Source organism: Strix uralensis, chromosome 1 (assembly GCF_047716275.1).
Source record: "Strix uralensis isolate ZFMK-TIS-50842 chromosome 1, bStrUra1, whole genome shotgun sequence".
In the NCBI taxonomy this organism is placed as follows: Eukaryota; Metazoa; Chordata; class Aves; order Strigiformes; family Strigidae; genus Strix; species Strix uralensis.
Window position 1 is genome coordinate 17,635,025 of NC_133972.1, and position 21,370 is coordinate 17,656,394.

The following is a 21,370-nucleotide window of genomic DNA, read 5'->3' on the forward strand; positions in this document are numbered from 1 at the left end:
GGAAAAACGATACACGTTTGTACTATGGATTTTTGCCCCCCCCCCCTTTTTTTTTTTAGGAGAATACTAGACTGTATCTTTATCACTCACAACACAGCTCCCCCCAACTGCGATGCTAACATCCCTGTATCCTACCTGTCATGTTTTATGTTTGTAAGGCTAACGCTATGAGGCATACCATTAAAATGGGAAAATTGCACGGGTTGAATAGAGATGTACAATTTATCTTCAGCTCAAATCATTCTGTCTGCTGAATGAGGCAAAGTAGAGGGCTCAATATTATTATTTTCTCTACTTCTCTTTTAATTCCCTGTCTCAAAATGTACGCTAGTACCCGATATAGGAGTGTGTTTAAATTCTCTTAGAGAAAACAGTATTTACAAATCTCAGGCAGCAGAAACAAGTGCTTTTGCAGCTTTGAGATTGGCTGGCAGTTCTGTTTCCATAGAAATGAACATTCATTTGCTGAAAAATGGGGAGGTGCTTTAAAAGAACCTTCTCCAGTTTGGAGGGATACATGTATTTCTGGTGGAGTGAAAGGGCGAAACTAGCAGCATGCCTGGGATTTTTCTTAATAGACAAACATCCTGATATGATACTCTCAAGATGCAACATCATTACGAATGTAAACAAACCCCAAGGTTTTCAGAGCAACTAATTCATTCACGTAATTGACATTAAAGAAATTATGTCTGCTTTTACTATCCACATCTGAGGGCAAAGGAAGATGATGGGGGGCGGGGAATTGGAAAAAAATAAATATCAAAGATCCGCTGGAGAGGCAAGTTAGTAGTGTGATATTATTTAAGACTGTAAGTCACCCTCACCAAGCAAGTTTTGCCCAGTCCCCCTTGTTAGACACAGGGCCTTCTCATTTCTTGGCTTTTGAAACTCCTTGCTACATCCTACCCTGATCATTCCATCCATACTTGTTTCAATACGCTTTTCACCTTGTCTACCCTCCAAGAGGACCTCCCGGTCTCTAATGGTAACTAAGTTGTTGCCCTCCTCCTCTTCACAGTTTCATCAAGGATCAGATTCAATCAGGGAAGATGATAACACAAGACTAAAGGGACTGTTCACACTAGGTCCACTCTAACATGGTCACAGGGGTAACAAATCTACCAGGCATGCATAAGACTGCAGGTGCAGAATCTTTCCCTCTCCTCCCTGTATTTCTCCCACATACCTAAGCATACCAACACAGTGTTCTTAAAATGTCATGTATTTTATCACATTAGTACAAACGTATTTTTACATATATATTTGAGTATTAAAATACTATAGAAAACATTCTTGTGTTCAGATTGTTTAAGGCTGCAAGTTTTGAGGTTTTTCTTCCCCCCCCCCAATACATGCTGAATGCAGAGACTGAACAACTGACATTAGTATTATTTGATAAAAGAATCCTAAATCACATCTCTGGATTCTCAGAAACTAGGTCAACACAACAAATATTTACTACCACAGCACTGTCACTCAGGACTACAAAGAATCTGACATCTTCCCCAGCTGGATTAGCAAACCCTTCGCTATCCATCACACACGGAAGAGAACCCTCATCAGTACAGTTAACATATTTGGGAAAGTAACTCAATCTGGCAAAAAGCCATTCCTTTTGCTGGTAAAAAGGTCCACTACAGAACTGCACCAGTCCAATTCTATTAAAGCCTGTTGAACAGTTTTTTCGCCCCCACCCTCCCGCACTGGAAACATAACCCTATTCCTCCCTACCTTCCCAAACTCTACTCCGAAATATCCAAAGCACTAAAAAAAAAAATCCTCAACACTGTAACAGATATATTTAGACATTAAAATCTGGCCTGTATCCAGAAATGTTTGATAAAGCTCTTAAAAGTTGGTAACAAGGCTACAGGAATTCAACAGTAACTTTCAATCTAGCAGTAAATACAAACTGTCCTTCAGAGAATAATGAAAGACAAAGCCAAGATAAAGCACCAACAATGGAAAAGTATCTTTTCAATAACATTAAAAAATTGTCTAGATGGATGCAACAGATAATCTAGACTCAAGCAAAAATACTGAAACCAGCGTATTAGAGAGATTCTGTCTCTATGGTATCAAAACAGAATCACAGTAACTTTCGCATAGAAATTGCCACCTACAAGACAAAATAAATGGTTTATACTGCTATAGAATAGCATTAATATCTGCATTTTACAAATGAGATAAAAATGGCTTAAAGAAAAATAAAGTTAATCAACTCTCTTAAAATACAGACAAAAAGCTGAGGAGTGCTATGTAAACTAGTCCAGCAATGTTGCATTTATATTTTCATATATATTTAAATTATTTCAATGCATTTATATTCCCTCATGTTCCCTCTGTTCTCATGAGACCTACCAACAAATGTAAAATGCATCTCTGAACCTCTCAAACCTGTGCAGCTGTATTAACTTTAAATGCAAGAGATAATGGTTTACCCTTCCAGAATAAGTAAATTTACAATCTAATAGAACATTTATGTAAACATTTCCCCCCAGATTAGTATGTTCTCTTTTGGTTGTTTTTTTAATATTAATCCTTACAAATCTATTTTTGGATTCTGTAAGTGTTCAAGAATAGTAATGTTTTATTTCAAAGCAGAATGCAGCATAGAAACTCTTACTACCTCAAAGAAAAGGTGGTAAAAACACAGTCCTTCAAACCTACAGTCTCTTGTTTTCACACTAACAAGGATAAGAATATTTAAAATGAAAAGGTGTATTTGAATACATTAACAAATTATATGCATTCCTCAAAACATTTCTACTCTTGCATAGTTACACTTGTTAGATCTAGCAGAGCCTCCTTTTCAGTCAGCATAGTTGCTTTGAAAGGAAAATGAACATCACAAACCCCTCCCTTATAAAACAACATCTGCTGATTCCTTGCAGAAGACAGACAACGAAGCTTTCAAAAACAACCATATTAAAGCCACTGCCACAACACCTGCCTTGTTGTACGGTTATGTTACAGTCCTCTTAAATTATACTTCTAAGTAAGAAAGAATGATGGGTTTGCTCTTTCATACTATAAAATACTGTATCAAGAATGCAGTAGGAAGCAACAAGGGTTTTCTGCACAACAGGTTTTCTTTTCATGAAATACACCAAAAATAAAGAGCTCAAACTCCGCAAAGATAAGTCCTAACTTCAACATTTAAGTGTCTTTGAGAATGCTGCAGTCGCCTACTTCTGTAATTTAAAACTCCATGTATTATCATCATTATTCATCATTTTAACTGAAAGCAAACACATCCATCACTAAATTACCATTTTCTTTTAGAGACATACTGTGAGATAGGATAAAGGTTCATCTGATCTTTTTTTCCATGCATGAATACTTTGCAGCATTCTTGTATCCTCTACTGAGCACACATGTAACTTGTTAAAATTCTCTGCTTGTTTCCATGCAGTTTCAACACCTTTTCCAACTGTATTCTGACTGCAGTCCAGCAAATGCTTTAAGTAATACAGTATAAGTTTGTTTCACTGTCTCCTTTTCTTAGTATTTACATGTTTCTAGTCATCCATCTCACATTGATAATGCCAGTATTTAAATATTTATCTTGTATTACTCTAAAGCTGATTATAAATACACGATCTTTCATACTCACCAGTGACGCTACTTAAAATCATATTTCCAGAGTTTCTTACTTCATCAAATTTTGCAAAGATTGTTTGCAACCTGTAAAGAACAACAACAAAATATTTTTACATCTCTGAAATGCTCCCGGGTTACTGGTAAAAACAGAAATCAGTTTATTATCCTATATAAAGCAGTAATACAGAATATACAAGGGATTAAGAGTATCAAAAAACAGTTCCTAGAAGACTCCTCTGAAGTTAGTTGACCATCTTCACACAAAAGCACAGAAAATGAAGTCAACTTAGCAAAGAACAAAACTGAGCATCCTTATTAGTATGATTAAAAATAACCAAAATTTGAAAGTTCAGGTTCAGTAATAGTATATAGTGGGTTAAGATGACTGTGATATTATTCTATTTATGCACAACACTAAAAGGAACTATATAATGTCCATGTGGGAAAAAAATACGGATTACTATTTAATTTGTTCAGAGACAATTACTAATTTTCCTCAAAATTTTTCTTCCTCAAAATTTCCTCAGTTTTGTTATGAAAATACTTTTGTAGCAGTTTGCACTTCCACAGCAAAAAAAAAAAAAGGAAATATTTTTTTCTAAGCTTAGGGTACACTAAATACTTCAGTTATATTCAACACACACACCACTGATTTAAACTCTCACAACAGAAAACACACTGCAAGCGCTCAGCTACATGTAAATAGCAAAAACCAAACAACCCCAAAAAACTCTAGATTTGCAATCTAGTCCCACAAGGTAGAAAATGCTATTCAACATAAAACCCGCCATTTCTCATCACTTCTGCAGAAAATTCAATAAAAGCAGTGGAAGTATCTCAGAAAAAACGTGATGCACACACTAGCAATAGGTTTATACTGACATAATATACCATTCAGCTGCAAACAATTGAGAATATTTTCTTACATTTCTCCAAAGACTTTTTTGCATTTTAGACTACTCAGAATATGGTAATATCCAACATGCACATCAGTTTTAGCTACAAGACTAGCAGGACCAAATCCTGACCTTAAATGCAGAGTTATGAACTACAAATTACATGATGATCTGCAACTCTCCAAACAGGTACAGGTCAGCTACATCACCAGACAGTATTACCCAATTCAAAATTTGCTAAAAGAGTAAATACTGAAAGGCTCTATTTATAACTCACACTCCAAACTATTTTAAGACAAACCAAGAAAAATGGATAAGAACAGTGCTTGGGTATGAAAATTCTCACCATACATGAAGGAGAGAAGTCACGGACACACCAAGATTTAACTTCAATGTTCCCTTATGCACACACCACTTCTACTCAGCGATCCGTGTAGAGAGGCTGTGCGCTCACTGTGCACAGTCTACCTTCTCTGACACACGGCATACCCCTTTCATTCACCCGTACCGCATTTATCTAATGATGAAGAATGTGATAATCATGAAATGCAGACAGACAACAGTATAAAAAGCCTGAGCCTTTCTGTTAGGTGTTGGAAGTGTGAGAAAAGCAAAACAGTGAGAAATCTGTAAAACACATATTTCCTTGACACAGGGTGCCCAGAATAAACACAGGACGGGATGGAGGTCCAGTGATTTGTGTTTGTCGTGGTGCCAAGGAGGAATGCGAAGCGAGGTGTAGGCCGCGCGGTCCCATTCTTTTGCTTTTCTCAAGGATAGATTTATCTCCTGCTCTACCACTTCCTTTCAAGGGATGGTTTTTGCAGTAGTCAGCCGACCTTGTTTCTCATCCTCACTTTTTTCCCACAAAAATCAGCGCATCCCTCACACCAAGCCGGCCTTGTTTCTCATCCTCCCTCTTTTTCCCACAAAAACCAGCTGTTCCCCTGGCACCAAGGAATGTACTGTGTTACTCAAAAGATAATAGCTTGACTATAGTCCCACCCACTCACACAAGATAAATACTACCCCGAGTTTGTACCCAAATTGGACGGATGATAATCCAACACCAAATTGGAGGGACAGATCGACGGGTTTGTGCTCTCGCCTCCCACCCTAAGAAGGGACGCCTTTTGGTAAGATTTCCTCGGCTATGCTGAGTGTTTACCTGGGAACTTAGTGTGTGTGATGGCAATCATTTTTCTTTTGTGTAGTGCTATAGAGCCACCCTGCAGTCTGTGCATTTATCGTAGGCAGTCTTAAAGAATGTAGATGTTGCATGAAAATAAACTGTACTATTCGTGAATCTGACTGCTTCTGTTGAATGCAACCAGACCTAGAGCCTACAGGCTGTTCGTGCATCCGGTCAGACCTATAGTTACAGCCCTAATTGGCATACCTGTTAAGAGATAAGTCCAGCCACCCCTAGCCCCTCTAATCTCTGAGGACCGGCTAGAATCTAAGGGGACTGACCTCTTATCAAATTAATTTATGACCTTAAATGCAACACTTTCCCCCCACTTTCCAATGGTTTAGGACTCCAAAAATGTGTTATTTTTACTTTCCAAATGCTTCAAAGCAATCTGCTACAGGGCAAATTTGTCCTGGACTTAACAGGCCCACAGTAAGAACTACCTGGATTTAGCTGAGAATTCCACAAAAAGGCCTACCCTACTGCAGGCACCTACAAAAACAAAACCAAAAAACCTCTTAATTGTGTATGTCAGTAGGCTGTAACACAGACCAGCAGTTATTCCACCATCTCAACTTCTCTCAAAACTATATGTAGCTCAGCAGTAGTTTGCCTAATGTTCCCCTAACATACTTGTCAGTCTTCCCTCTGGAACTTATTATCCTCTCCCTTTTGCACCACCATTGCATTTACAATCATCACAGCCACAGCAAAATGTCTGAAATGGCAGCAATTCACAAATGACAAACTACGTTGCTTTAGTATTAAACCTCAGTCTTTTAATGAAAAGGTCAATTTGTAAACCAAATGCAATTTATACCAAAATGGGGTTTTTTTGTACTTAGACTTGAAAAAGTAAAACTACAGTTAATATATGAAATGCTTCTTGGGTACTAGCATTTACTAATGACACATGGAATCCCGTTAACATGCTATGTGCTCTCAAACACACGAAGCGAAAAGTTCACCCAAGAATCAATATACATAGTAATGCATTATGCCATCTTGCTTTCAAAAAGGAAGTTAATGTATTTGCTTTGTATGTACCATAGGAAGTATTTTTACTGTTTACTAGCGATCACGAACACCCCTCGATGCTGCTGGATTCCATACCAAACACTGCAGTAACAGTTTGTCTAGTTAATGAGGAGGACTTAACACTACATCTGAAAGGCTGAAACTGTTATCCCTAGAGAAACTGAACATGAAGATTAGAGAGATTAACAGATTTCCTTTAAAATTTCGCTTTATTTTTTTATATCCTGTTAGGCTAATGTTATGCATTTGGCACACATCTTTTAGAGAATTCAAAAGAGGAAAATATTTCCTGCTCTTCTGAACTTAGTTTTCAAAAATTCTTTCCTGAGTGTTTAAAACTGAAGAGAAAACCGAAATGCTTTGTTATAAATATATTCTAATAATGCACAGGTTGCCTCTCCCTCTGGGCAAAATATCTGACAAAGTACTAACTATGAACATTAAAAAATGTGTTTGTCAGCACTGCATGATATGTAGTCAGTGGTGCAGGCTAGAGAACACCATAGTACTTCTGTTCCTAAAGCTTTCAAAGCTCTTTATGACCAGAGGCACACTCTATAGTATTTTGTCATAATTACAGAAAAAAAAATTCCAGTAAAACAGCTGACAAAATGGCCAAGCACTACTGTAGATCCAACTCTCTCTTTAGTACAGCTTACAGGAACTATAACTACTACTTTGCAAAAACTCTCACAAGTTTCTTCCTCCCACCCAGCTCTTCATGCTACCGTCTTCTCTTCTCGTATTTCTTCACACAGCCACAGGCAGCAAGGCAGTGTGGGCTAAAGTCTCTAAAATTACTGAAACCATGATCAATTTAAGAATGTTTACACGAGTTCAGCTCCTGGCAAAAGAGAGCCTGGCCGAGAAGAATCCAAGAAAGTTTACAGGGCCAGGTGAAGACTGGTTTCACCATCACGAGCAATGAGGAATGTTCAAGAAGAGCAGCATTATTACTCCTTTATGTCATATCTGCAAGCCCAAGCCTGGATATGACATGCATAATCAATCAGTGAAGTCATCAGTCAATAGAAATACTATGTCACCAGTGAACAGAAATATTATCTCTTTCCCCAAAAAGGCACAGACAGGTCTTCTGCAGCTTCACATAAGGAAGGAAAAATCCCCACCGATGAAAAACACCTGTTCAGGACAGCAGGCCACTTCTGCATGGGCTGGATGATTGTTGCTGTCTCAGTGAACGAGTAAGTGAATGCATGAGGCTGTAGCACTTTAAATGGGGGCTCCTGACAACCTGCTAAATCCTCTCCTACAGCAGGTGACAGGTCTCTATCAAAGGATTAACATTTATGTTCTATAAGAGGAATACGTACCCTTCTAAGATGCAGCTTGAGCTGACACGAATGCACATGGAAATGCAGATGCTGGCAAAGAGCATGCACTACACTTCTAGACTGAAAAGCCATTATTTGTGACCATGCTTGATGGAGTTCAACTGTTTGCATGACAGGCAGAGTAGGATACCTAAAAGTTTGGACCTTGTGATGAAGGGGCAAAAAAATTATCACTCCGCTGTCAATAGTAGGAGGATAAAGAAGAAGAAAGGGTGGGTGGTAACTAGTCTCTTCTTCACGTCCAACCTGAGTCTAAAGCAGGAAATGGCCCATATGAAACCTTGCGCTTACTTCCCCCTTCCAAAAAAACCCAAAAGAATCTTGCACAGACGTGTGTCCACATCTGGACACGCAGATGGACGTCATCTACAACATGAACCAGACAGATAAGTAGAATGTGTATACTACATAAAATGTAGCATTACAGGGTTCTGCAGTATGCATTTCTGAACGTTTCAGGATATGAAGTCGTGGCCCTAGACATAACAAATAACTGGTTTCACACATTTATGTTTCTCAAGTAACAGTGGGAAAGTTGTCAGATGACTTCCTAAAAGATCTTAAACAGCTTTTAACACTCAGACTAAGCAACTGCTATCCAGAGCCACATATACTACTTCCATTCAGGGAATATCAGCCACACAGATTCCATACTGTAACAAATTCAATTTGGCCCACACAGAACAAAACTTGTTCGCTATTCTTGGCTCACAGAACAAGAAATGTAACATCCACTTTCAGTATTCACAAATGCATTAACACTAATACTTACAGGCCTGATACCAAAGACTGTCAAACCTCTTTGGCAGCAACTTTAACAAAAGGGAAAACAACCACCAAATTTCCAACCACTGGCTTCATACTGATTTTTCTGAAAAAGGAATGTGCTTCAGGCAAAACCCACAATATTATTCTGAGACTTGTAAGTTGAAAAATAACAAAGAGAAAGAGCAACTCACTGATTTTATTTATAAACAAACTCACAAATTAATCTCTGCAAAGAATAAAAATGCACTGAAGAAAAATACAGTAGTAGCAAGTAGAGTTGAACTACAAAAGTAAGATCCCATCTTCTTTTCTCGACTACCTAGACTCCAACAGGTCCAATAACCTTCTCTAGAAAATCCAGTATTTTCCACCAAGGCAAACCTACCAGGTGCAGATTACAAAACCTTTTAAGTCTACTATTATTAAATTACTAACTATGTTTGGCTTTCTATATACACAGCATGTATGTACCATTTGCATATTTAAGGAAGTTGAACAATTTCTCAGAACAATGCTTGATTAACTTTCCTGCCTTCCTTTCAGCAGACATGAGCTCTTATTTTCAGTGCTTTAGGGCAGAGTGCATTCAAGCAGCAACACACAGATCTCTAATGTGTAATTTGTTACATAAACCAAACAAGCCTACATTCTACTAAATCACATGTGCACCAAATGCTGAAGTAATAGGGTTTTCTGCTAGTATTTCTGTTCACACACAATTTTTAATGCACTGTCATACAGTGAAAGAGCTGCAGTGCAGTTATTTAATGCTGAACTCAACAACTGAAAACAGCCGTGGCTGAACTACACATTATCCGTAATAGTTAAAACCCTTAAAAGCTACCCGGGCACACAAATATGAACACAGATACCCCTCAAAACAATGATAAGCTCTCATCATACTCTACATTAAAGGTTTTTTCCCCACAGATCATAGCTCCTGCATAACCCCATGACAATTTTAATATATCTAAGTAAAGGGAAAACTTCTGACAAGCACTGGGGAAGAAACGTCTTAAATTAGGTCTGCCCCTGGAGGAACAACAGTCTGAGCTACCACAGAGCTAATTTATCTTTCCTGAGCTTTGCCAACCGCCTTATTTGTGTGAAGTAGTAAGAAGAGACTACAGAAACTCTGCTTTCTGTCAGCAGTGGATGGGACAGAGACTAGTAGCCTCATACTCAACTCAAGTAAATCCTAACTCCCCCTTTTGTCTCAACCTGAAGACTACGGCAGCGGACACAGCACTGAGACTCAGCTCATGTATTATTTTACACAAGCCTTACTGTCAGGTGCAAAACTGTTAAGATTCAGTAGCAACAACCTGTTTAACATGCACCAAGTAGAGCCTTGCCTCTTTATGTAAATGCAAACAGTACAACTATGCTTGCTTTCAGATCAGGGGGAATTTTGCGTTCAACTGATTCAGACTGCAGAAACAACAATTTGGCACCTACTGCTACTAAATCAGAAGAGGTTGATTGCCCTGAGGATACAAAGCTCCTATGGTGTTTAATCCTATTTGGATCCCAAGATTTACTCTGTATCACATGGAAATGTGAACAGGATGAGTGTTGAACCTAAACTTATGGTCAGACCCAACAGCCACAGTACAAACAAAGGCTGTTATCTGCATTCTTTTGTTATTCTCTATTCTAAGACCCTGTCTTAATGCAAGAAGGATCTTCTCTGGTATGTTCCAGTTATCTGTTATGAAACTCAATTTTTGGAGTTGTAATAATAATACAGCTTAAACTTCTGTGGTAACCATATCATCTCTTAATAGTCTACAATTGTGACTGCCATTAAATAGAAGAGAATGCGTACAACTTCCCATTCCCATAGGCAGGGTAAGCTTTTGTCCAAACAGGCTGAACTCTGCCTGGAATGTGAAACAATAAATTCAGCACCATTCTCCTATGATATTTTGATACCCTACAAATCATCATTAAGAACTAGGGCTAATAGATTTTAGAAGGGTCTGATGAGGCACTGTACCCATTCTGATATTCCCTCTGACACCATGTGGTAGATATATTGTGCTTTATCAAAATCCAGAACTGAAATGAAGAGTCAGAGTAAAGTGATATGTTAACTGATAAGGGGTTAACACAATTTTAAAAGAGTAAGTTGTTTTAATAAGGAATTTGGAAGACTTTGTTGTATAAACAGTCTTTCCCACTAAGTACAATTTCAAGCTCTGTCTAGCTTTCTTAATTAAACAAATCCTTACCAAGGGAGCAACAAAACAATGGTTACTTTTATTTCATATAAACTAATCTACACAGACCAGCCTTTAGGGATCAGAATCACTTTTCAGAAAGAGAAAGGACCGATGAAGTACGTGTTTTCAAAACTTCCTTGCACCTTCTGCAAAAAACATCCAGTGTCCTGTGATGGCATGCTTAACAGTTAGACCAATAACACTTTCTCATTGAACCCCAGAATCGCAACTTCAGAATTTATGGGAAGTAGTTATTTTGAAAAGCACCTCTCTCTGATCTAACTGTAACCCATAAGCAGACATCTAGGGTGGAAAGGATTGGTCTGATGTCATTAGCAAGAAGCAAGGGAGGACAATTTTTCCATTATGACTATCTTCAAGAAGGTAGTAGCTTGTTGATTTGCCATGCTTTCATTGCACACTCACATATGTACACACACACTTGTTCTCTCTCACACATGCACGATACATGACAAGTATTGATTTAAGTGCTTCAGCTGAGACTCTTCTCCACAGAAGCTAAACAGCAACTCTAGAGTAAGGAACAAGATGTATACATTCAAGTATTTTCTAATTACTTCCCGACTGCATTCAGTATGTATTTGCTTAATTTCGAAACATTTTTCTACTACTGTCCAGCTCTCATCTTCTCTAAAAGTCAGGGGATTTTAATTGATGAATGTAAGGCTGCTTTTCATCATACACCTGTACGCCTCTTCCAAGCAGAAAAGACAACAGCAAAAGAAAGTCAGGAACACTAGTAAAATCACGATGGAGGAAAAATTGACTAGAACATAAAATAAAAATTGTAATAATTTTAAAACAAAGTTTTTAGTGAGTTTAAGGTTCTGATAAAGAACTGTAACACAGAACGGCTCAGGATTACGAAATTAAAACAGCTAACTCACCTTCCAGGAGGAATTCCTCTCTTCGTAAGATCTATTCGTACTTTCTCTCCCACATGTCGATAAACCTCTACAATGGCTAGTATGGCAGCATCTCTCACCTGTGAATGCAGTTTAAATTGTTAATTTCAGGGTTACAGAAACCAAAACAACATTTGCTGACAACCCACTAATCTTGCAGTTTCTATCGACCTGCATGCCAACTCATTTCACAAAACAGTTGAAACTGTGAGGATGGAAGGGAAAGGAAATACAACTGTTATTTCAAGATAGTATTTGTTCCAAGTTAGAGCATCTCCAGATGGTAAATGAAAAATCCTAGAAATAACATCTCTAGAGGGAATTTCTGGGAATGACATAAGAATAGTATTTGTGGGAAAAATGTGCTTTACTTAGGACTCTATCACAGTAGGCAATACTTCTAAAAGTTAGTCCTTGCACTCAGTCTTGACACTTTTCATCTCACTTTCATCTGTTTCTACATGCAGAGGCGCCCTCTGGAAAACTAAGGACCTGACTGACCACAAGAGTGGGACAAAGTGATCAGCATCTTCTTAACTTCCTTCAACAGGAATTATGTGACACCACATAAGCACAAGAAGGGGAGTAAGCCAAGATAGGGGAAGGGGAAAGAACAGTTAAAGCAAGGAAGTGGAGTGCTTTTAAAAATTTCAAACCATAGTCATCGCAATAAAAACTGCCAAAAATGCATGTCAGTAAATGCCATTATTCTCTATAAAGAATTATTTTAGTATTATTCTTTGTAACAGTTTGAACTAAACCCACAATTGCTCTATCAAGATATGAACTACATCTTTACTAATGACCAACAAGCAAGACAAATTCTTAACAGATTTTCTCTAGAACAATGCTATGCTATGCAGAGGAGACAAGGACTTTGCTGCACCCAGAAAATAAGCATGAAGACCTGTCCTGTGTATTTGCCCATCTCCTACCAATGCTACCTTATTCCTTACTGTATTTTTCGTCTTTTCTCTCAGACACAACTTCAGATAAATCAAGAGAGATCTTTCCATTTGAAGGTTTTCTGAAGATTTGATGTCACCATTATGAACTACATCTTGATTTTCACTGCAGATGTTTTTGCTTAATTAACTGATTTTAACTACAGCCTTTGCACGTGCTCAAATGCCATTTGGGTTCCATTTAGGAAATTATTACACATGATAATGTTACCTTTAGCAAATTTGGCAGACTATTACAGGTCTCGTGTAGGGGCTGCTTCTGCAGGCAATTCTTCCTGTCAATAAATTTTTTTCTCTTTTCTTTCAACATGCTCTATAAGAAACAACTATTTTCAGTAATGACTAGTTTCAACCTCTGAAGACAAAACTAAGGGGGCCAGTATATCATAACACTGCTGGCTTTGCAGCTCTACTTTCATCTTCCAACGGATGGACGGATTCAGAAATAAATGTGTTGATTGCTTCTCATAGTAGAAAATAACAACCTGTTGTATACAGGCAAGCCTATCGGCTATTCTGAAATGCCTACATTTATTTTGCTTTCATTCCTCTGTCAAAGTACAGTTGTTGAAGCACCAGTAAGTAATGAAATCCTTACCTGACTATTTGAGTCACCAAATGCTGTGCACAGATGTGGTACCAGCTTACTGAGGATTAATGGTTGTGCACCATAACTACAAAAAAAATAGAGTAAGTTAAATGTATACAGAAAAACCGAAAATACTTTATGCACAAGTGAACTCTTAGCATTGATAAAATACAAACTTCCGTCAGTCAAGCTCCATCTCTCTCTTACTAGTCCTTTGTCTACTTTTAAGTAAGACAAAAATACTATACCTTTAGTCTTTCTTTCAGAAAGGTCACAAGTTAAGCTGTTTGATCTTTCCCATTAATTTAATTGAATCAGACTTCCTGAAGTATTAGTTTCACAGAAAAATGACATTCAGAAGAAGGATAGAACTGTTATGTCTCCATAGAAACGAAAAGCTTACATGTTTAAGGTAGCAATAAGACACAAACACACTCCTTCTCGGGATCGGTAATTCTTGTGTTTAAAACCAACAGCAAGGCGTTCCCAGATGTACTACAAAAACAGAAATAATTGTCTTCGATTACCAGGAGCACAATACAATGTAATTCTATCCTTATTTTATAATTACATTCATAACAGTTGCAAAAAAATAACAGAAGACAGATCCACTGGAAAAGTAAAGCCACTTCTCAGCTAAAATTAAGTTATACAATGCAGCAGTACGGAACACAACACAGATTATTCCTATGCCAAAACCACTTTCTAAAAAACACCCTTCAGAAATCTAGCTATTTTTATTGTTTGAGAAACAGCTCTTACAAATATACAGAATTGTTACAGTTAGCACACACAAAACAAACATTACAAACTACTGACTCAAGCAGAAGTTGCTATATTCTTTTTGCTTCATATTCTGTTTCCCTGCCAAAATTCCCTCTCATCCATTTTAGCTAGTCCTTATCCATACTCCTGCTGTCCACTTCTCCCCTACTTGTGCTTTAAATTTATTTCTCCATTTTTCAATTATTTCTTGCCCATTCATTCTAATTCCTTTGCTTCCATTTTTTGTTCTGCTTGGGCTTTTCCTTTTGTGCTGGTGCCGCTTCCTGTAGTACGATTCTCCGGCTTCGCTAGACCCTCATTTACCTTCTTGCGCACTCGTTTTTTCACTGCCTGCCTTGAGTCTTTCCCTCCTCAGTTTATCTTTTTACCTTTCCATCTCCTTGCCGTTCTCTAGTAGCTGTATGTTACGGTGTAAAAAGTGTAAACATGAAGCTTACGAGACTGGGGGTTCTCAGTGGTATTTCGGAGCAGATGCAGAGGCGCCAACTGCAACTCCCCCAGCTGCAGCGCTGCCATTACCGCCTCAGGCAGGCGGGCGGGCAGGCAGGCAGGCAGCACGCGCGGGGAGCGTTGCCTAGCGATGGCTGCACACGGGCAATGGCACATTTTGCAGCCTGGGCACCACCCTCATCCCTAGCCCCGAAGTGGTGCAACTGCAATCTATAACGGTTCTCTACAGATCTGCTAAGATGTATTCGATACCGATGACTGCCATCGTATTCGGCTTGCTGAAATAAACCCTCACAACCAGCTACTGATCAACAAAGACAGCGTAAGAGCAGGGAATACCGCATCCTCTTTATTAATGATGTAGCACACATCATAGCAGACGTAAAATTCTCCAATTAGAGCCTTGCTTGATCATTTTGTCCCATCTGCAGTTTCTTGTTTGTTTGTTTTACACTTCATTACATTTAGAGAAAACAAACCTTAGACAAGCAGGATGGCTTGCCAAAACTGCACGGCTTAACAACAAAGAACAGGATTTCACAGAAGAAAACATCCTTCCATTAACCCACTGTTGTGGACAAACATGGGAAAAAGGAAATCTCCTTGCTAGGTGTACAAAAATACAGGTAGACGGGGAACTATAGAGTATTAAAACAAAGCAGACTGAAGAGAAATTTAGTCTTTCACTAAATAAACCCTCCTTTGAGAACTTAATTCTTCTAAATAGAAATTCAAATGGCTGCTTAGAAATTTCAACTTTCACGACGTGCTAGCAACACCTCGTGTCAACCTCCCTTGGCCCCATTCATGCATTTATACCACCTATATTCTTATTTTTATGCTTTCCTGCCCATAACCAGCTGCATCTAGTTCTCACTCATAAAAACACCCAAAACAAACAAAAAAACCAAACACATCTAAAACAAGAAAAGGGAATTGACAACAGGACAAATGAAATATTATTCAACTACACACCAGAACAGACAAGATGAGTTGATTGGAAAGAAACTTACAGGACTAATCCCAAAAATTTATTCCACTCAGCTCTTCCAAAGGGATGCTTCTCTGCAGCAAAGGGAGCCTAAAACTCTCTATTTCCGTGTTCGAGGCACAGGAAAGACTCCTCTGGTTTGGTCCCTGCTGTGACTGAGGATGACTGATGCTTTTCATCCAAATTTTTAATGATACATAATGTGTCCTGAGAGCAGACAACTGAAGCCAGGCTTCTGCCCTCTGGGAGTTACCAGAAGAGCCATATCCATACCTTCTCTTACTCACACAGGCTGCTCCTCAGACCCCATGAACCTTGTATTCTTTCAGACACTGCAAGCAAGCTTCAAGCCTTTGTGTACAGCCTAACAACTCTTCAGAAACTGAAAGATGCACCAGTAATCTAAAACTCTTCCATGATGAGGGCCTAGCAAGCAATTATCACCACATTCTTTATCAGCAATTGTTCAAATGATGGTGTCTCCAAGATGCTCTGCTGTGTACTTATCCCGGTGCTATTACTGCAGAGGCAGGGGTACTTTCAGGTCTGTGTTCCAGGTACTTGGGAGCATCTTGGGCACAGGAACATGTCACTCATTAACTACTTGCACTTAGGTGTGAAAAAATGCTGCAATGTCTCCTTCTCAATGAATAGAATAAAAACCAGATCTTGTGAAAAGGTCAAGGCATGTCTTTGTGGACAACACTATTAGATTTTGATGCCTAAATCCCAGTCAGATCTGTGACCAAAATATGCAAGAAAATGCCTCATGTTGGAAGGGAGATAAATATGTTTCTCTAGTTGCCTAACATGCTACTTGTTTTTCCTATCTGGTAAAGAAGACAATTAAGAACAATTTTCTTACTGCAGATCAAGTCTGCAAAATCTTATTCCCTGCACACAAACATTCAAACCTGTACCTATGAATAAACAAAGCCAGGAACTCGCACACAAAAGAACCTCATTTTCATTCACAAAAAATAAGACGTTCTCTATTAACTTCTGCACTTAAAACTCAGAAACAGATTTTCCTTAGAAATTAAAAACTCAAACAGTAAGTTCCTACTAACGAGCAGGGTCCCGAGGTCCAAATAACATCATTGCTCAAACAATATAATCCTGTTAAACAATCTTACATTTTTCAGACTCACAGAGCAGAAATACAAGATTTAGCACTTGGAAGCCACATAATGCTAAGAACTGTAAAAAGATTTGCTTAACTCAAACTTCAACCTAAGACAACAAGTCAGAGGGCAACTTATCCCATCTTAGTTTGTCCAAGGTTCACACAGCGCATTTGTCACATACCTAGAAAGCCAGATATTCTAAGTTACAATGCACCATCTCAACTGCAAGACTACTCCTACGTGTTCAAGTACAAAGCTAATTTTAAAATAAATTCAGAGTTAAATAAACTTATTTATTATCATTATGCAAACTCAAACCCAGGAGGATGCTTCAAACATGCTTTAATTAACAAAGTCCTGCCACATGACATGAAAAACATCTACTCAGAATTTAGCTACGATATGCAAAAACTGCAGAATTGCACTGTATCAGATTTGTATCTTTTGCTGAACAATGCATCGGTGTCAATCCATTAAGAATATCTTTAACATTTACACCATTAACAGTCACCAGAACATTGTGACATATTCAAAGTCAAGCTCATGCATAAGTCATAAGCTCACTGGAGGCCCACATCTGAATCTACATTAAATAATCATACCATGGGTGGTGCTGCTTCGTCCATCAATTTCAATATAAGATTCTGTGCTTGCTCTCGAACTTGGTCTTTGGCATCTCCCATACGATCTATCAAAGGCAGGAGAACTACAGGAGAGGGGAAAAAAAAAAAGAAAAAAGATGAAACACCTAATGAAATTTTTCTAATACTTACAGATATCTCCTGAGACAGATTTAAGACACACCTCATTCAAAAATAAAAGCTGATTTTAAGATGGTCAAAATATTCTAGTCTCAAATGTATTTGAGTATGTTACAAGAATAACAAGAATTGCATTGGACTGAAATTGAAGAAAATTGTATCTTCCAACAGGCTAAAAAGAAATTAAGCTTCCCATCTTAAAAACTGTATGAATTACTTTAATCTTCAAAACGTATGCCAGTAGCTTCTGAACATCTGGCTTTTCTGAAAAATAATGCTAGGCCTGGTGAGTGGGAAAGAATTGGGATAGGAAAAAAGGACTTTGCTGTTTAATTACAAACATTTAAAAAGTTTTAAATCCTCCTATTCACACAGTGTATCTTCTGGAAACTTGGTCTTACTTCAGGAAAAGTATCAGTAAAAGTTACTACTTCAAAACAAGTGTCCTCAAATAGTATTTAACTACAATCGCACGATAGCTGATGATTGCACTTGCCAATTCTTTTTGCTTGCTTATCCAGACAGAAGTTTATAATTACATCTGATAAACAAATTAACGTTACAATATTTAGGAAAGTTATCTGAACAAACGCTGAGATCAGCACTGTGCAAGACATCCTACTATACTGGTTCCCAGTCCTCCACCTGGGGCCTACACACAGGCTTTGTGAGATTCTTCCCCCACAGTGCTTTTGGTACCAGGTGTTCAAAACGAGGCGTGATGACACAGAGTGCATTGCCTTCCCCCAGGAAGTACAGCTGACATGGAACTGGTGGAGATGTCATCTCCCATGGGACAGTGCTTTTAAAGTTAGTATAAGCATGCGAAACGCCACCTAGAACAAGCGGTGTCACGTGCTAACGGTAACATTTACCTGTCAACAGCTCAACTTTCTGCCTTAGTTTCTGTTTCTGATCTGATCCAGTTTTCTAAGAGCGGCAAGTCAGGTAACGTGGGTGGAACTTAATCAACACAGACCACAATACCCACCTGTCCTGGTTTGAGTGAGTGGTGGGGTTTTTGGTAGCAGGGGAGGGGGCTACAGCAGTGGCCCCCTGTGAGAAGCTTCTCAAAGCTCCCCCGGCTCCAAGTCAGACTCACCTTTGCACCAAGGCTGGGCCAATTAGTGGTGCCTCTGCGATAACATATTTAAGAAGGGGGACCTGGGAGGAGTTTTGAGGACAACATCTGTGTGAACACCGAGGTCAGTGGAAGGAAGGAGGAAGAAGGAGGGGAGGTGTGCCAGAGCAGAGAGCCCCCCCGTATCCCGTGGTGAAATGTCAGGGCCGCCCCCCCGCCCCCCATGGAGGTCACCGACGGAGCAGAGATTTGCCTGCAGCCTGTGGAGGGTCCCCGGGACTCTGTGGGAAGAGGCAGCCCCTGTGGTTGTAGTTTGGCGCTGGGAGGACTGCAACATGTGGGGGTGACCCACACTGGAGCATCTCGAGAAGAATGCATCCCGTGGGGAGGACTCACGGTGGGGAGAGTTTGTGGAGGACTGTCTCCCGTGAGAGGGACGCCATGTGGAGCAGGGGGAAGAATGCAGAAGAGTGATTGCCCCTGCTTTGCAGGAAGAAGCAGCGGACTGACCGCACCCCCCATACCCTGCCTCTGCACCCCTGGGGGAAGAGGTAGAGGGATCAGGAACAAAACTGAGCCCCAGGAAGAAGGGAGGGGTGGGGGAAGGTGTTAACATATGGTAACGCTTCTCACTGACCTGTTCTGCCTGTTACATGTCTGTTAGTGCTGTCGGTTTTTTTCTTCCCCTAATGAGCCTGTCTTTTGCCTGTGACCATAATGGCTGAGACACCCCTCTCTGTCCTTATCTCCATTCTCGAGCCTTCTGATTCACTTTTCTCCTTCCCAGCGCTGGGGGGGAAGGGGTCACTGAAGGGCTGCATGGTGCTCACTTGCCCTCTGGGCTCAAACAATGATGCTACCATTATCAAGTTTTTGTGGTTTTGTTCTATGTTCTCTTTCCTTTCTCCTCTGAATAGATTATTACAGCTACTTTCATTTTACAGTTTGAAGAGAAGGGTTTGGGTTTTTTTTGTTTGGGCTGGGGTTTTTGTTGTTTTGTTGGTGTGGGGTGTTGGCTTTTTGTTTTGGTTTGGTTTTTTGAGGGGTGTTTTTGTTTTGTTTGGTGGTTTGTTTGTTTTGTTTTTTTTTTTCATTTTGTAAACACAGAAGAAACATGCAGAAGTGATTTTTGGGAGTATACAGCTGAGCCCTCCCGTAAACTTCTAATCACTCACATACTCACTGATTACATTTTTATTGCCAGAAGTCCTTCTCATGCCTATTTCCAGCACTTCTAAACAGACCTTTTACCTATAGCATATGTTTCTGCTGAGCTCTGCTACATTAACCTGCCAGCTGCGCAGCTGAAGGCCACTCCAGCTTCACAGCAGAGAAACAAACACAGCCACTGAGAAGCTGTTCCAGCGGAGGGAAACACAGCGAGTGCCAGTCCTGCGGGAACACGGCTCCTTTGTGACTAATTAGCACGCTGAGTCAGTTGACGGAGCTGCAGATACCAGGGCTCCACTCAAATCACTAAGGCAAGCACAGAGAACAGCTACTAGAAGCCGCTGAAGAGAGATGAGGTCACTGAGTTAAACTAAGCTATGACACAGCCTGCAGATAGCTACTGAACACACCAGCCTTTGTCACTCGTGGAGCTCTGACAGAGGGACAACTTGCTGTGGGAGCTGTTAAAGGGCCCAAATGTCTGCAGGCTTGCCTTTTCTCCCCCTAAATCTCCACTTTCTGTAAGACCCTATAAGGCATGATATATTCTGTTTGCTTAAGACAAATGAAATCAGGCTGTTGAATGCTGGCAACCACCAGCTGGTTTTCAGTTTGGTAGTTCATCTTTTCTGTCAGAATAAGCTCCAAGAGGAAATTATTTGATGTTGGTTGCCTATTGATGAAGTTTCAGAACACTCAACCAGAAGTGGATCTCCACCAAACATTTCAACTTGAATTCCTAATGCCTTCATCACTTTTTCTCCAAATGTTAGACACATCTAGGGAGAGCTATAGTGAAAAACAGTGGAACTGTGTTAGCTGTCCTTTCTATGAATGAGTGGGAAACATCTCCCTACCTAAAAATTCTGACAAGTTTGAGACACTCACGTCCATCCCAGCCTCCTGTTTTGCTGATCACTCTTCTCATTTCCCTACTCCAAGCCTCCTGGCCTCTTCCTGCTTCTCTCTAGTCCTGCCCAGCCAAAAACCACAAAGCACAAGAAACTCTGAATTCTCATAAGAAACCTCACCTAATCCCAAAGCAGCAATTACAGCTGAGCATCAGAAATGACAGTACAACACAGGCTTTTGCTCTACATCAGGATAAACCAGGGCTGTCCCTAGAAAGCAGCAGCTTCACCTACTTGCCTCGACAATCACCGTTTCGCCCTCACAGCCCATACCACCCCTTGTACCAGTATCTGTCTGTTTACAAGGTGAACTGAGGACATACCCAGACAATCAAGATGATACACACATGTCGATCAAAAGCACGAGCTAAGAGGTATGTTGCAACTGAGCTAACATGAACAGCCTGCGGAGGTTTTGGCACCTTAGGAAGTATCTACTGGGTGTTTGTGCACTAAGATTTTACAAAAAGATTTTTACCTTGGCCAGCTTTAGGCAGGTTTCTATCCCTACTAGGAACAGCTGAAGTCATACT

At 39.6% G+C, this 21,370-nt stretch overlaps 1 protein-coding gene across 41 annotated transcripts in view; it reads right to left on the minus strand.

Annotated features, from left to right (window-relative positions):
* Positions 1 to 21,370, minus strand: part of CLASP2 (cytoplasmic linker associated protein 2) — a 154,041-nt gene that overhangs the window by 109,275 nt on the left and 23,396 nt on the right. For 39 of the 41 annotated variants that reach the window (XM_074854052.1, XM_074854418.1, XM_074854267.1 and 36 more), the window contains 5 exons: positions 17,517 to 17,620; positions 13,964 to 14,055; positions 13,570 to 13,645; positions 11,989 to 12,086; positions 3,620 to 3,690 (listed from right to left, as the gene is read on the minus strand). In XM_074854052.1, the coding sequence (XP_074710153.1) occupies positions 3,620 to 3,690; positions 11,989 to 12,086; positions 13,570 to 13,645; positions 13,964 to 14,055; positions 17,517 to 17,620 (441 nt within the window). Of the gene's footprint in view, positions 1 to 3,619; positions 3,691 to 11,988; positions 12,087 to 13,569; positions 13,646 to 13,963; positions 14,056 to 14,714; positions 14,742 to 14,783; positions 14,858 to 17,516; positions 17,621 to 21,370 lie in introns of those variants that run through there. The other 2 variants (XM_074857154.1, XM_074857238.1) reach the window with 2 other exon arrangements.